A 17,209-nucleotide genomic window follows, 5' to 3' on the forward strand; every position below is an offset into this window, starting at 1 on the left:
TGTTTATGCTAGTTTATAAATTCATTTTCTCTTTTTAGTGTCTAGTTCACAAAGTTTCTTTAGCACTTCACCATTTCCCTTTTAATTCTCTAAAATGCCCTTTGCTACTTCCATTATATAATTATCCATTTCAAGCTACATATTATTAGTCTTTTCATTCAAATTCCATTTTTCCCTTAATACTAGTCTGTCTCTAAATTGTAGTAGTTTTTCTCATCTAGATTTTCCCACCTAATTCTTGGGCGCATTTTCTTCTCTATTTCTAATGTGCACATTTACCACCACTAATCTATGTTGTTTACTTAAGTTTTTCTTGGAATAACTTTGTAATCCTTAAAGATCATTTATTTTGTTCTCCAAGGAAAAAATCCACTTGACTTATGTTTGGTCCACTTTTAAATGTTATTAAGTGTTCACCATTCCTTTTGAAAAATGTGTTTACTATTGACATATTGAAAGCTATTGCAAATTTTAAAATTGTTACTTCCTACTTCATTCCTCTCCCCAAACCCAATCCTCCATGCATGACACACCATATAATACCCTGTACTTTTTTCCCTGCATGGCCATTTAGGTCTCCTGCTATAAATATCTTCTCTTCATTTGGAAATTCTTGGGTCAATCCTTCTATGTTTCCCAAAATTGTGTTTTATTTCTCTCTTATAAATCTACTTGGATGCATAAACACTAATTATGTTGATGATTTTCTCACCTAAAACAAGTCTATTAAAATTATTCTATCATTAAGTCCTCTAACAATTTTTTATCAGCACCAAGAAAGCAATTTATTAAGTTAAAAGGAAAAAAAGAAGATACAACCTTTTGGATAGCCTCAGCTACCCCATTAAGCTTAACTAAAAACTAACAAAAACAGAAATACCAAGAACTTAGAACCTACTGGATGGACAGCTGTTAACCCCTTGCTTTGCTAGCTGATCTGCCAAGCTATTAGCCGACCTTGGAACCAGCTGCATATTTCTTGACAGTCTTCTAAACTTTTTGATCTCATTCTTGAAGTAGCATGGAGCCTTTTCAATCTGTTTCAGCCAACTTAAGACTACTTTTGAATCTCCTTCAGTTGTTAACTTTCTCACTCCTAGTTCTGAAGCTTTTGCACCCCAAACATTACTGTAGTTCAGCTGTTGTGGAATCCCCAAAGCCAAGAGGACCTGAATATAATTCCAATATTATTCCATTTTCATTCTTATCACCCCTCCTATACCAGAGGAACCCAGATTGCCAAAGCTGTTTCCATCAAAGTTTAATTTAAGGAAGCCATTCTAAGGTGTATCCCAAGATTTTAATAGTTTCTTCTTTGAAGAAGATGAAGCTTCAATTATCCCCCATTTTCAGACAACATCAAAGGTAAAGTCTGACAATAGACTCAAAGCCTTAACCCAATGTGCCATCCTTACCATAATCCCTTCTATCAAAGCTTCCCTGGCTTCTTTTCTTCTCCTCATAAATTCTAAGATTTCTTTTTGGCCATCCAAAAGTGGAAGGATCAAACAACCTGTCCAAACCATCTGGGGTGTTCCACCTGCTACAACCAAAGAGAGAAACCAATCCCAAATACAAGAAGTAAATGAGCAGGAGACAAGAATATGATAAGCTGTTTCAACATTAGAGTCACACAAATAAATACCAGTTTGGGGACGGGTATATTAATAGCACCATGGAACACTCTGCAACACCCTGGAACACCTTCCAACAAAAAAACGCCCACCTTTGGAGGGATCAGGCTACACCAAATTTCTTTAACTGGGAAAGGTGAAGGAGAACGAACAGAAGAGGACAAGGACTGAAAAAAGAAGCACAACTGAAACTGCTCGATCCCTTATGCACCATATGAATGCACCCAAACATTTTTGGAGTGATACTGTGCTTACATCTTGCTTCCTGATTAACTGGATGCCCACGCCCATCCTTGAAGGTCATTCCCCTTTTACCATTTCGTTTCCTACCTTGTCTCCATTCCCACTTACTCCTAGGATTTTCGGGTGTGTACAGTGATTTAAAAGGTGCGCCTGAGGCGTGCCTAGGTGCACAGGCAAGGCACAATTCAGGGTATGCGCCTCGCCTAGGTCCTAGGCGCAGCCCTTTCAAAAGGTGCATGCCTGGTGTGCCTAGGCATGCACCTGATGCGCCTTACGCCTCAGCCCAGGCGTGCGCCTTTTGAAAATTTGGCACTTTTTTGCTGTTTTTTGAACATAACAGCTGGGCTGGGGGCTCCGTCCCCAAACCCCCATGCCACACCCCTCAAGTGAAAAAAGAGATTAGTGGTTTTACATGCTTGAAAATGTTTTATATGTTTGATTTTATTTTTAAATTCTCATTTGAATATGCTTTACATCTCATGTTTATATATTTTAATTTTAGATAACAGGTTTTTTAAAACATTATTTTAAAATTTAACTTTATATTTTTTAGTAGTATTATGTTTAATATTTTTATTTTTTGGGGCATTTGTTTTGAATTTTCTGACATTTTTTTTTTTATTTTTTAGCCCTTTTTTGTATTTTTGCACCTTGCTTCAAAAAGGCGCGCGCGCCTTGCACCTCAGGTGCAAATTGACCCCCGCGCCTTGCGCTTTTAAAACACTGGGTGTGTATGCTTTGTAGTGATACAGTGGACCAGACCTGATATTTTTTATGTGTGGTCCCATAAGTTCAGCCTTTTATTTCTTATTTTTGGCTTTATGCTTGTTTTCTTGTACTGTTATAGGTAGCAGGGCATTTTTGTCCTTTTACCTAATGTTATGTTAAACATATAAATAATACTGCCTTGGGCAGTAGTAAGTGATTTTTGCCCATTCCTCTCTTGTTCGTCTTCTATTCTCTTTTCTCTTCTTCTCCCTTCTTTTCTCTTCTCTTCTTCTCCCTTCTCTTCTTCCTATTGATTTATGTTTTTCTCTTCTACCCAGAAATTCTGCTAACAACAGTAACTTCATGTTGGCATTAGAGCAGGTTTAGTTCTGCTCGAGAATCTCATGTAGGCTCTTCCCAACCGGCTACATGAGATTTTAATAGGGCTGGAGTTTTAGTTCTGTTTGTGGCCTAATTCTTGGAGATTAGTGGAGTTCGAAACCTTGCCCAGGACGTTTCTGTTCTTGGAGTTTCCCAGCAGTCAGGAAGAATCAGAGAAAACTCTTTTTGAGGTGAGATTTAGGGTTTAAATCTCGGATTAAAGGTTTCGCCCAAAAGTTTTTGGGTTGTTTTTTTTCAACTCTCCAGAAGTTTATAACTGAAAGTAGGTTTTTCTAAAACCTGAGAGGTGCGGCTACTTTTTGGAATTTACTGGACCGAGTAGGGTTTTTGAAATCTCTGAGGGTTGCGGCTATTTTTTTCCTGAAATTTTTTGGACTGGGTAGTTGCTTCTCCTCTGTTCTCTCATCGTTTTTTATTCAAAAAGGGAGCCGAGTGTGTTCTTGTACTTCTTTGTGTTGGACTCAGCATGGAGTTCTTTGGGAGTGAACAAAAACCTGCAGGAGAGGGTGCTGCTAAGGGGGCTGTTAGTATGACTGATAACAACCCTTTTCAGGTTACCATAATCAAGTTTGATGGTTCTAACTATTTGGAGTGGGCTCAATCTGCTATGATGGCAATTGGAGGAAGGGGAAAGTTAGGCTATGTGATTGAAGACACTAAGGAACCAGCTAAGGATGACTCTTTCTATGCCAAATGGGTTCAAGAAAATTATCTTATGATGACATGGTTGTGCAACTCGATGCAGCACCATATTAGCAGAAATTACCTTTGGGCAAAAACAACCAAGGATATTTGGGACAATATGAAAGAGACTTATTCACAGCCACTTGATGTGGCTAGAGGGCTTCTGAGTTGAAAATTTAAGTAAATAATCTGAAGCAGGGGGAGAAACCCGTATCAATTTATTACTCTACTCTGAAATCCTTATGGCACGAGATAGATCATCTTGAAACAATTGAGTGGGAGAGTAATAAGGATGCAGCAACCTATAACAAGTTGGTTGAGAGAAATAGAGTTTTTGAATTTCTTGTGGGTCTGAATTCTGATTTTGACATTGTTAGACAACAACTTCTCACTAGGGAAAATGTTACCTTGTCTCAAGCCTACTCCCTAGTACATAGTGAAGAGAGTAGGAGGAAGGTTATGCTACAAAATTCTCAAATGGAAGTGGCATTAGCAGATGCAAGACAAAAGACACCTATTGAGATGAAGAATGAAGGAAAGAAAGGTGTGTTTTGTGAATATTGCAAAAGACCTAGGCACACAAAAGACACCTGTTGGAAGCTTCACCCAAATCTTGTACCAGAAAGACTCAGGAATAAGAAGGGAAATGCAAATGCAACTATTACATCAGATAGTTCTTCCCTTCAGGGGCCTCGATCTACTTCTTTGGAGGCCATAGCTGCAGTCAAAGCAACATTGACTTAGTTGGAGAATGAAGCTGGGCTTGTAGGATCATCTCAGTCTGTCTCTACTACTACTGCACCACCATCCTCCACATCAACCTTTGCCCACTCAAGTACAAGAGCCACTGCATTTCATGCCTCTACTCTAGGTAACACTAACCCTACTTGGATCATAGACTCTGGTGCATCAGATCACATGACAAGCTTGTCTTCATTATTTACTTCATACAACTTGTCTTTAGGCAGAGATAAAGTATCCATAGTTGATGGCTCCCTTGTTCCCATTTCTAAAAGGGAAACATCAAAATCTCTGATGCCATTACCTTGTTCCCATTTCAGTCAGTAGCCTTACAAAAAGCCAAAATTGCTCAATAACCTTCTTTCATGACCATTGTATTTTCCAGGATCTGGTGACAAGGAAGGTGATTGGGACTGGCCATGAGATGAATGGAATCTACTTGTTTGAGCACCCACCTAGAAGTGATAAAGGAGTTGCGAAGTCTTTTGTTTCTCAGTCTGTGAATCAGATTATGCTTTGGCATAATCGTTTAGATCATTTGTCTTTTGGGTCTTTAAGAAACTTGTTTCCTACTTTGTTTAAGTCAATTCAAATGTCTTTTTTAAAGTGTGAGAGTTGTGAACTTGCAAAACATTGTAGAACCTCCTATTTTTTTAGTAATAAAAGAAGCAACACTCCTTTTGAAATTGTGTATACTGATGTATGGGGGGCCATATCATATTCCTGCTATGGGGGGGGGGGGGGGGGGTACAAGTACTTCCTATTGTTTGTTGATAATTACTCTCATTTCTCATGGGTTTATCTTATGCGTTCTCGAGATGAGGTTCCCACCTTAACCTGTGCTTTTCATCAAATGGTTCTCACTCAATTTGATGTTAGAATCAAAATTTTCAAATCTGATAATGCCAAAAAATATTTCACTAAACATCTGAATTCATATTTTCTTGAGTATGGGATTGTTCATCAGAGTACTTGTCCCCATACACCTTAGCAAAATGGGGTAGCCAAGAGAAAAAAATAGGCATATCCTGGAAGTTGCAAGAAGTATTATGTTGAATTCTCATGTTCCCATTCATTTTTGGGGGGATGCTATTAATACAGCTGTGTACCTCATCAACCGAATCCCTATCCGTGTTCTAGATATGAAAACTCCTTTTTTGTTATTGCATCCTAAGAAAGATTTGTACATCATCCCTCTTAAAGTTTTTGGGTGCACTTGTTTTGTTCAAATCCTAGAACCCCATCATTCTAAGTTTGATCCTAAAGCTGCTAAATGTATATTCCTTGGTTATGCACAAAATCAATAGGGATATTGCTGCTATGATCTTAGTTCTGGCTCTCGTTTTGTGTTCATGGATGTTACCTTTTTTGAGGATGCCCCTTATAACCTAGGTGTTTCTTCTTAGGGGGAGAATAATGAGAAGAATAGTCCTTGTCCTGAATTTCCTCTACCTATTCCTATTCTTGAAGGAGAGTTGTGTAATGAGGGTTCTTGTCAAAGGTGTAGGGAGTTGAGAGTTTACCGCAGGATGTGGAGGCAGGTTGATTTTGGTGCTCATAACCAGTCCAAGCCAGTTCCTCTCTCCTCTGTAGTTCCATATTCAGGTACTTTCTCCCTCCTTGCTTGTTGATACATCACCCTCATCATTGATCCTCTACCCCCTCCGAATGATCTTGCTCTTCCCATTGCAATCTGCAAAGGAAAGATCAAGATCATCTGGAGGGGACTATTATGTCCCTACTTAAGTATGGGACACATCACTAAACATAAATAGAAAGACTAAATTACCCCTATACAGTCAACACTAACACTCCCCCTCAAGCTGGTGAGTATATATCATATAGTCCCAGCTTGTTACATATGTAGTCCACTCCTCCCCAACTAAACCCTTGGGTGAACCGGTCTGCCCATTGACTCCCTGTGTTAACATATGCAGTATCTATCACTCCATAAGCACCTTCTCTCTCACAAAGTAATTGTCAACTTCTATATGCTTTGTTCTCTCATGAAACACTGGATTAGAAGAGAATGTAGACTGCAGCTTGCTTGTCACAATAAAGCTTCATTGGAGTGTCAATCGAATATCCCATCTCCTGTAGAAGATTTCTCAGCCACACTAACTCACAAGTGGTATGTGCCATGGCTCTATATTCAACTTCTACACTGCTTCTTGCCACAACTGTCTGCTTCTTACTTTTCCATGTCACCAGATTACCCAGATACAGAACCAGCCCAATCAACATCGGTGTATCCCTCTATTTCAAGATTTACTCCACTCTTATATATCAAGCCACGACCAAAAGCTCCCTTTAAATACCTTACAATCCTTAGAACTGCATCCCAATGTGGAACCCAAGGTTTCTGCATAAACTTTAACTGACTCACCACACTAACTACAAATGAAATGTCTGGCCGAGTAATGGTTAGGTAGTTTAGCTTACCCACCAACTGCTTGTACCTTCCAGGATCTTCAAACTCCTCACCCATATCACTGCTCAACTTGGTATTTGGTTCCATAGGTGTTTCAATTGGTTTGGCGCTTAGCAATCCTGTTTCTTCCAACAAATCAAGAACATACTTCCTCTGGCTCAAATTAATACCATGCTTAGGCCTTTCTACTTCTATCCTCAAGAAGTATTTTAATTTACCAAAGTCCTTTGTTTGAAACTTGAAAGTGCTCTCACAGGAAGGTCTTCATCCTATCAATCCCCAATCTATCACTGCCAGTAATGACAATATCATCTACATATACCACCAGTAAGATCTTCCCAGCATGCAAATCATGACCAAATACTGAGTGATCAACCTGACACTGTTTCATACCAAACTTCTTTTATCACTTCACTGAATCTAACAAACCACGCATGGGGAGACTATTTAAGTTCATAAATGGCCTTCTTTAGTCTGCACACCTTACCATCCTCCCCCTAAGCAACAAACCCCGATGGTTTCTCCATATAGACCTCCTCAAGGATAGCAACTTGATGTCAAGCTGAAATAGAGGCCAGTCATACATAGCAGCTAGAGATATCACACCACGGGCTGAACCAATTTTAGCAACAGGAGAGAAGGTCTCCGTGTAGTCAATACCATATGTTTGGGAATACCCTTTGGCAACCAGTCTAGCTTTCAACCGCTCTACACTACCATCTGGTAAATACTTAACAGACACCCACTTACAACCAATAGCCTACTTACCAGGAGGGAGTGTGGTGAGATCCCACGTATGATTATGAGCTAAGGCAGAGAGTTCTTCTTCCATTGCATGGTGCCACCCTAGAGAGGCAAGGGCTTCCTTGGACATCCATAGGAACAAAAATAGAAGACAATAGAGAAATAAACTGGCGATGGGAAGTAGAAAGGTGAGTGACGGAAACATAATTAGAAAATGGGTGAAGTGTGCAACTACGTTTACCTTTCTGCAAGGCAATAGGAAGATAAAGGTCAGAAACCGGGGTTGTGGCTGGTGTGGGAACAGCTGTCGGATCTGTTGACGGTGACGAAGCTAGTACATGTTGTCGATGCGTATACACTTGACAGATGGGTGGCCGTTCAACAGTAAGTTGCACCAAAGGCAAAGACTTAGTCACAACTGGAAGAAGAGGAGGTGAGAAAGAAGAGACATCACCTGACCTCGAAAAAAATGGAATAGACTCAAAGAAAGTAACACTGCACACACAAAGGAACGTCGAGAACTAGGGTTATAACACTTATACCCTTTCTAGGTCTGGGAATAGCCAAGGAAGATACACTTAGTGGATCGTGCATCCAATTTGTCCTTTCCTGGTCCAAGATTATGAACAAAGCAACTTGAAATTACTGTTGTTAGCAGAACTTCTGGGTATAAGAGAAAAACAGAAATCAATAGGAAGAAGAAGAGAGAAGAGAAGAGAGAATAGAAGAAGAACAAGAGAGGAATGGGCAAAAATCACTTACTACCACCCAAGGCAATACTATTTATATGTTTAACATAACATTAGGTAAAAGGACAAAATTGCCCTACAACCTATAGCAGTACAAGAAAACAAGCATAAAGCCAAGTATTATGCTGAGTTCTCATGTTCTTATGTCAGGTTTGAGAGGATCCAGACAAGAAGACTCAAGTGATAACAACAGTTCTGATACACAACCAAAATCCCAATTTAAGTCCAAAGGAGAAGCTGGGAAGGAAATAAAATTTTAAACCGACTCTTTCTTATATAGGGAAAGAGAGTAGAGAGAGGGAAACAAGTCTTTAAGAGGTTGGTTGCCCACCCAAATGTTTTCCCAAAAAAGAACATGAGCAATGTTGATGGCCGTGTTGTTGTCACAATACAAAGACATTGGATCTGAGTGTTATTCCCAACTCTGTAAGGAGATTCATTAATCACAAAAGTTCAACTACTCCTTAAGACATGGCTATATACTCTGCATTTGTGCTTGAATTTCCTACAACAATTTGTTTTTTACTCTTCCACGAAAACAAATTGCTCCCCACAAAATTACAATAACCATTGATGGACCTTTTATCATCAAAAGAACTAGCCCAGTCAGCATCAATGTAAACCTCCACTTTATATGACTTTATTTGGTGAAGAGAAGACCCCCCTACCAGGGTGTCTCTTTAAATAAGCAAGAACTCTCTTTGCAGCCTTAAAATGAGAGATTTTGGGTGAATGCATATTTTGACTTAAAACACTAACTGCAAATGCCATATCTGATCAAGTCATAGAGAGGTACAGAAGCCTCCCAAAGAACCTTTGATACTACTGAATATCTGAAGGAGTCCCTCTCACAACTTCCAAGCTTATGATTAAGGTCCACTTTGAAATTCCTTTTGTAGTGGTGTTAAATCATAGTTTTTGTCTTTGTCATAGATTATTTCGAAAATCTATCAGAATTAATTGTGCTTTCTATCAGTATAAGTTTTACTCGAGCTTACTTTGTTATAGTTTTAATTCTTAAAGTCTACAAGACCACTTTATAGAGTATTATTTTGTCTATTAACCCTAGTTTCATGATTTAGTTATGGCATTTTAAACCTTGAGAAAAGAAGTATAGTGCAATGTTGGGAGTCATTCCTAGTCAAGCTAGTGATTTTCATAAGACCCATTAATATAATGCAAATACGATCAAGTTGATGATTTTGTCACTGCATCAATTGTTAAGCATGGAATTTGAAAATATAATCACCATGGGAAAATATGTCTCTCCACCCTCAACATTATCACTCAAATACATGAGCATCGTTGCTACTCGTTGGCCTCCACGCTTCACATTAAACTGTATTAGAAAGAATGTGTATACTTTTAGATGCATGTTATTAAAGGACTTAAGCAGGTTCAACTGGAACAGATACAAACGATGAAACTTAAATGTTGCACATCTTTAAGCAGATACTAGAACCTGACTTACAGTATCAGAGAAGTAGTCATGATGTGGCTTGTAAAACTGATTCTTTTCATACCTGTGCTTCTGCAGACGTTAGACTTGATAATTGAAAAAATTAGTCATCATGTTCATATGAAGTAATTCACAATAAAAGATGATCAAAAATCCACCTCAAAACTTGAATGAGTTCTCCATTTTCAATTGGTACTTGTGAATAGACAGAAATTCGTTTTTCGATGGCCTAAGCATATGGAAAGCAAAAAAGAAGACATTCAGAGTACTGTTAATTAAATAATGTCATCTATTAAATAGCTTAACAGAACCTCAAAAAACAATGCCATGCTCCCCAACAACTTAAAATCAAGACTGAATAAAATGGAGAATGTTGGAAAGTTGAAATTTTAATTAACATGCCATTTTTGTTTACAAATATAAAGCATTCACGCATGACACACCTCAAATTCAATAGCCAATCATAGAAAAGATGTATATAGACCTATGGTTAAATCCTTAACATGGATTTAAAAGGAAAGTATGCTTGATATGCAGATGAATAGGTAATAAAAAGGTAGGAAGTAAAAATACAGCCCAAGACATCCAGAGTACACAATTTTGACTGCATGCATGCCTCTATATGTTAATTTCAATTGAAATATCAACTAGGCTAGTAGTAAAATAAAACAGCAATAAACATTGCTATTTAATCAAGATCTTAAGCTGGAAGTAGAAGAAAAGAGATTGTAGCTGTCTCCAATCCCTCTCTCAAGATAATATTCAATCTTGAGACTTTAGAATAGTTTCCCAATTTCCTGCACATCATCCATGTTAACAACTATATCCTCAACATAAATGATAAGAGTAGTCACAAAAGTATCTCTCCTATTCATAAAAAGAGTGTAATTTGACTGGGTTTTACATAACCAACTCCAACCAAACATTATAGAATCTCTCAAACCAAATTCTTGGAGATTGATAGAGCTCCTACAACGATTTCTGTAGCCTACATACCTTGCCCTATATCTCCTTACCATACATACTGGAAGGATGAGATACATAAACTTTTTCATGAAGGTCCCCATTAAAAAGGCATTATTCACATCAAACAGATGTAAGGAACTTGAAAACGTGGCAACTAAGGATAAGAGAATATGCACTGAATTCATCTTGGCTATTGGTGCGAAGGTCTCCAAGTAATCAATACATAAGTCTAGCCTTATATTGTTTAATAGTCCTGTCTAAATGATACTTTATTTACACACCCACCTACAACCAATTAGTTCCTTACCATCAGGTAAATCAATAGTCTCCAACCTATTTAAGGGAAAATTACAAGGAACTACCTATTCTTTGGGTGTCTTGACACTTAAGGGCCTGAACTTTCTCAATAATTGTTAGAGCTGTGAAGGATTCTTTGGGGCAACATGGGGCCTTAGGTAAGGTGATCTGCACACTCAATAGTTGTCAAGACATCACTTAGGCAACTAGTCACCCTTGACTGGGCACCTCGCCCAAACACCTTGACTTATAGCAACTACGCACCCTTCTAGATGACTAGGCGCCCACCAAGGCAACTAGGTGCCCACCTAGGCGACTAAGCGTCCACCTAGGTGACAAAAATGACAAGGTGGGGTGCCTTATATAATATCATTTATATTGTTGTATCTTATTAATGTGTGTTAATACATTTACTCTCTCTAATTAAACAAAACAAAAACGCCATCCTTGTTATTTCTATTTTACTTCCCATCTTGAATATTTATGATATAAAGTTAATAACCTTCTTTACCTGCTAATTGATATGAAAATTGCTCTATTAAATACTTATTATAGTAGTATTACTTTTGAAAATAATGAAATTAGTATATGTAAAAGATTTTTATCATTTACATTTTATGATTTGCCACACTTTTAGAGGAAATTTAATGTTCATAATAAAGATTGCTATTTTTCAATTAATATACACGCTAAATGGTATATAAAATTAGGGATCTAGCCAAAAGTTGGTTATTTATATTATAAAATTTGTATCACCTAGGTGATTAAGCGACTAGGTGCCCCAATGTCGCCCAGAATTGCCTAGACACCTTGAAAACTATGGCTCTCTCCTTTTCTCTTTACCTTGGATATGGATGTAATGAGTAGACTGATATCAAGAGCTAAAAGATTATTTGTTCAAGGGTTGGACTGTAGGTAGGGGTGCTCATCAAAAACTAAAAACCGAAACCAAACCAAACCAAAAATTCTGATCAGTCAAACCAGTCGATTCAGTTTTAGTCAACCAATATGAAAACCCAACGGTGAACCAAAATATATATATATATATATATATTATAAATAAATATATATGCATTATATATACAAATATATTTATAATATATAATTTATAATAATATTATCTTATATGTATTTTTAGTATTTATAATATATATTATAAATATCAAAAACATCGAAAAACTGAAGAACTGAAGAACTGAACTGATCAAAAACCAAATTGATCAACTAGCTAAGCAATTGTTTTTATTCAGTTTCAGTTCACAGTTATCCAAAATCTAGTGGTACTGATTTGGTTTGGAAAATAGGCCCACGGTTCAGTTAACCGAACCGTGTGCACCCATAACTGTAGGGAGAAATAGGGTTTTGGTAATTCATTTACAAAGAAATGACATTATGAATTTTTTTTTTTTTTTGTGAAGAGAAGCAAAGTCAATGGTTTGACAACTTGAAGCTATTAGTGAGATTGTTTGAAAGACTGTCTAATTTAAAGGTTAATTTGGTGAATAATCTAGTAGTAGGAATAAATCTAGATCAAGAAGTTTTGAGCTCTTTTTGGAGACTTAGGTTGTGAGTGTGGGGATTGGCCTTTAAAGTATCTAGGTTTACCATTATGTGCTAATCCTAGATCAACTAGCTTTTGGACTACAGTGGTAGAAAAGATAGAGAGGAGTTTAGCTATTTAGAAGAGAAACTACATTTCTTTGGGAGGCAAGTTAACCCTAATTATGTCCACTTTAGCAAATCTTCCAATTTATTACATGTCGGTGTTTAGGATGCCTCAATTGATTGTGATAAGATAATGTGGGATTTTTTGTGGAAGGAGGGTAGAAGAAGAAGTTTCATTTGGTGAAAGGGGAAAAGGTGAGGAGAAGGTAGGAGAGTGATTTGGGAACAAAAGCTTCAACATAAGGTTGTAAGTAGCATTCATGGGCTCTTACAAAATGATTGGGATGTTGGTCTGTTGCATATAGCAAAACATGGTCCTTTCGGTTTTTCTCTATCATATAAGGTATGACTTGTCCTCTAGTAATAAGGTTAAATTTTGGGAAGATATTTGGCTCGGGGAGTCTCCTTAGAAAAGACTTGTTTCCTACACCATATGCTCTTTCCAACTTCAAAAGAAGACATGTCTTTGATTTTATCAACTCTTCTGCTTCTTCATCTGGGCTGACTTGGAACCTAGGATTAAGGAGGAATCTTAGAGATTCTGATATTTTCCTTGTGTCTAACCTTCTAAAACTTTTGGACGGGGTGGTACTCGATAAATCAATTGAGATGGCCAGGAGTGGCCTCCTAATCTTATTGGTAGTTTTTCTTCTAAGTCCTTTAATTCTCATGGCTCTTTCTTCTTAGTCATTTCCTGTTAAGGAAGTTTAGTGTTCTCTATTCCCCAAAAAATTAGTGCTTTTTGTTGGGAAGTTTTCCATGGAAGCATCAATAGTTGCGACTTGTTACAAAGAAAAAGACCCTATTGGCTTTTGTCCCCTAGCTGGCATATCATGTGCAGGTTGATCTACTCAAGGTACAAAGAAAAAAATCTTCAGAATCCTTCAAAGCAGCTCCAAATAGGTGTAAAATGTAAGACTAAAATCATCTTAAATGATTGATCTACTCAAGGTACAAAACCTTCAATTAGAAACAGGCCAAGAGTGTCTGCTTTGATACCATGATAACAGTAACAGAGCAAGGAAATCACATTTTGATTAAAGTGTATTAGGTTTACATGCCCAAAAGAATAGCTTATATATTAGTGATGTAAAAAATGTGAGAAAGGACCATTGAACCCTAGCAAAGAAAGAGGATATACAATACAATCTGTGAAAAAAGAAAACTATAAAAGCTGTGATATAGTACATCTGATATGCAATACAATGGTACTACAAATGGAGAAATAAAGAGAAAATAAGAATCAACCCATGGTTTTACAGGGGATGTTTGATTTGTCAAAGACCTTTTCCAGCAGCATGGATTTTCCCAATATAGATAGATAGGTAATCGCATAATTGAAATATTCAAGATGAATAGTATGATAGTTGAATATATGTAATCAATGATAAATAGCCAAACCTAGAAAGCTTTCTTAATGTGAAATAAATTTCTTCCCTAGCAAAGAAAGAGGAGAAACAAGTAAGTTAACAATAAAATAAACCTGTATGATTGGATACTTCTTCTCCTCAGGACTCAAAAACATACCAGAACTTGTTCTAACATCACTCTTAATTCCCTGAAAGTTTATATGCAGCAATCAGTAACAAAAAAAAACATGAAGCATATATGAGGATATGGATTAATGTGCAACATGAAAGACATATTTTGCCACCAAAAATATTATTCAACAGTACAATACTAGAGTATTAAAGATTAAATGATAGTATGCAAGGTGCAAGCAAATGTTTTTGCGATAAACCTGTCCCATTCTTTGTAATCTGAACCCATAGTTACATGGTCATAACTAGTAGATCAGCTGGGCAAGTTTTATGAATGACAATGTTTTGTTGGAATCCATTCAATAGTGGGTCATGACACCTGAAATGTGGGACAGGTACCAGGTTAAAGGGTCCCCATAACCATCTATGGTCCTGTGTCCCCAGACCAGGGACTAGAATGTTTGGTCATTCCTAGAGGTTAACACAATAGATGTATGAAAACAAGGTGCTTGTTCATTAAGCTCTAGGACCTAAAGCAACCTAATTCTAGAGATAATAGCAAAGAAAGGAAAAATAGATAGAAAAGGAAAATAAAATGACCAACTGGAAGCAAATAATTGGCATCTAGACATCACACATCATGCTAACGGATCCAACAATTACCCTAATTAGATGACTATTTCGCTAGGGGAGCAGGAAGGGGAGAAATGTATTATGCATTTGCACTTCTGGGCTAGCTTCTAGGTGCATTTCTTAAGGCTGTTAGGATCAGCCTGTGATGACCATGGTTCGCAATCTCGACATCAATGGACATTTCACCATGCAGAGATTGGGAAATTTTGGGGATATTTTGCTAATTTCACTAAGATATTTGGAAAATCTAAAAAGTCAAGGAAATTTTTTATTTGCTGGAACACAGCAGCCGAAGAAGAAGAAGAAGAAGAAGAAGAAGAAGAAGAAGAAGAGAAGAAGTTTTGAGAAAGGCAGCATACTCACTTCAGCCGGCCCTACAATCTTATATAGATGATTATAAAATAATGTTACATGAATGGACTAGAATGCCCCTGATTAGTGATGGGACACCTAGACAAATAAAACAAATAAAACATTAAACAAGTTTAGGCCCAATAACTAAGAACTTAAGACACAAATATGACTAACATAAACACTAAAAACAGCCGAACCGACACTCCCCCTCAAGCTAAGCATGGATGTCAGTCATGTTTAGCTTGCCAAGTAAGTCTAAGAACTTCGTTGAAGCTAGTCCTTTAGTTAACACATCTGCAATCTGCATCTCGGAAGGAGTATAAGTAATGTAGAGTTCTCCTGAAACGATTCTTTCTCTAACGAAGTGTCGGTCAATCTCAATGTGCTTCGTCCTATCATGTTGCACTGGGTTATTTGCAATGTTGATGGCAGCCTTGTTGTCACAGTACAGCCGGAGTGGACACTCAACCTTTACCCCGAGCTCAACAAGAAGGGTCCTAAGCCACAGTAGTTCAGCAACACCATGAGCCATAGCTCGATATTCAGCCTCTGCACTTGATCTAGCAACCACATTCTGCTTTTTACTTCGCCATGTAACCAGATTTCCTCCAACATATGTGCAATACCCAGAAGTAGACTTCCTATCGCCAACAGAGCCAGCCCAATTTGCATCAGTATATGCTTCAATTTCAATTTTATTGTGTTTTTTGAACAGAATTCCTTTTCCTGGGCAAGTCTTCAAGTACCTAAGAATTCTTTCCACTGCTCTCATATGAGGAATCTTTGGAGAGTGCATGAACTGGCTGACAACATGTACAGCATAAGCAATATATGGTCGAGTGAGAGACAGATATATCAACTTCCCTACCAGTTTTTGGTATCTTTCTTTATCAAGGTAGTCCTCTCCAACTGATTCCTGTAGACCATGGTTCTGTTCTATTGGAGTATCTGTTGGTCTACACCCCATCATACCTGTCTCCCCTAGAAGGTTAAGGACATACTTCCGCTGACATATATAGATGCCCTCTTGTGACCTAGCAACTTCAATTCCAAGGAAGTATCTCAGATGGCCCAAGTCTTTGATTTCAAACTCAGAAGCCAAGAACTCCTTTAATCTTTTTATCTCTTCCAGATCATTCCCTGTAATCACCATATCATCCACATAGACGATGAGTACCGTAAGTCGGTTATTCTGTTTCCTTATGAACAAAGTATGATCTGCACCACTTTGAGTGTATCCCACACTCTTCATGGCCCCACAAAGTCTCTCAAACCAAGCCCGAGGAGACTACTTTAGGCCATATAATGCTTCCTTAGTTTACATACTTTCCCATCAAAGCCATAACCTAGTGGAGGATCCATGAATACCTCTTCACGTAGATCACCATTTAGAAAGGCGTTCTTCACATCCAACTGATGTAGCTCCCATGAGAAATTTGTAGCTAATGACAATAAGACCTGGATTGTGTTGAGATTTGCGACTGGAGCAAAGGTCTCTTTGTAGTCAATCCCTTCCTTTTGAGTAAACCCCTTTGCCACAAGTCTGGCCTTGTATCTTTCAATGGACCCGTCCTCCCTATGCTTTACAGTGAACACCCACTTGCATCCCACAGTGCTCTTCCCTTCTGGTAGATCCACTAATTCCCAAGCCCTTGCTTTCATTAAGGCTTTCATTTCTTCATTCATAGCCTCTTTCCATCTTAGATCAGATACTGCCTCTGAGTACCTAGTAGGAACATGCACAGAGGAGAGAGCAGACACAAGGAATAATAACGAGGAGATAAATGTGAGTAAGAAACAAATTCAGCAATGGGGTGTCGGACAGTACAAGAATGGGTAGACTTACGAAGAGCAATAGGGAGATCCAAATCAGAAGTATGAGTGATAGGATTACCTGGAGCTGCTGAGGCAGATTGATCCAAGTCCGATTGATTGCTGCCATGAGTTAGAGGGTCTTTTTTCCTTCTGTTGTAGGTGATTCTTATATCTTTTTGTTGCTTACTGGTGTCCTCAGTTAC

At 37.9% G+C, this 17,209-nt stretch overlaps 1 protein-coding gene across 5 annotated transcripts in view; it reads right to left on the minus strand.

Annotated features, from left to right (window-relative positions):
• Window positions 1–17,209, minus strand: part of LOC104586967 (prolyl 4-hydroxylase 1) — an 80,781-nt gene that overhangs the window by 8,030 nt on the left and 55,542 nt on the right. For 4 of the 5 annotated variants that reach the window (XM_010244380.2, XM_010244377.2, XM_010244376.2 and 1 more), the window contains 4 exons: window positions 14,207–14,281; window positions 9,954–10,024; window positions 9,808–9,859; window positions 9,586–9,675 (listed from right to left, as the gene is read on the minus strand). In XM_010244380.2, the coding sequence (XP_010242682.1) occupies window positions 9,586–9,675; window positions 9,808–9,859; window positions 9,954–10,024; window positions 14,207–14,281 (288 nt within the window). The remainder of the gene's footprint in view (window positions 1–9,585; window positions 9,676–9,807; window positions 9,860–9,953; window positions 10,025–14,206; window positions 14,282–17,209) is intronic. The other variant, XM_010244378.2, reaches the window with a different exon arrangement.

The sequence above is a fragment of the Nelumbo nucifera genome, chromosome 5 (genome assembly GCF_055504915.1).
Source record: "Nelumbo nucifera cultivar China Antique chromosome 5, China Antique-T2T, whole genome shotgun sequence".
NCBI lineage: Eukaryota > Viridiplantae > Streptophyta > Magnoliopsida > Proteales > Nelumbonaceae > Nelumbo > Nelumbo nucifera.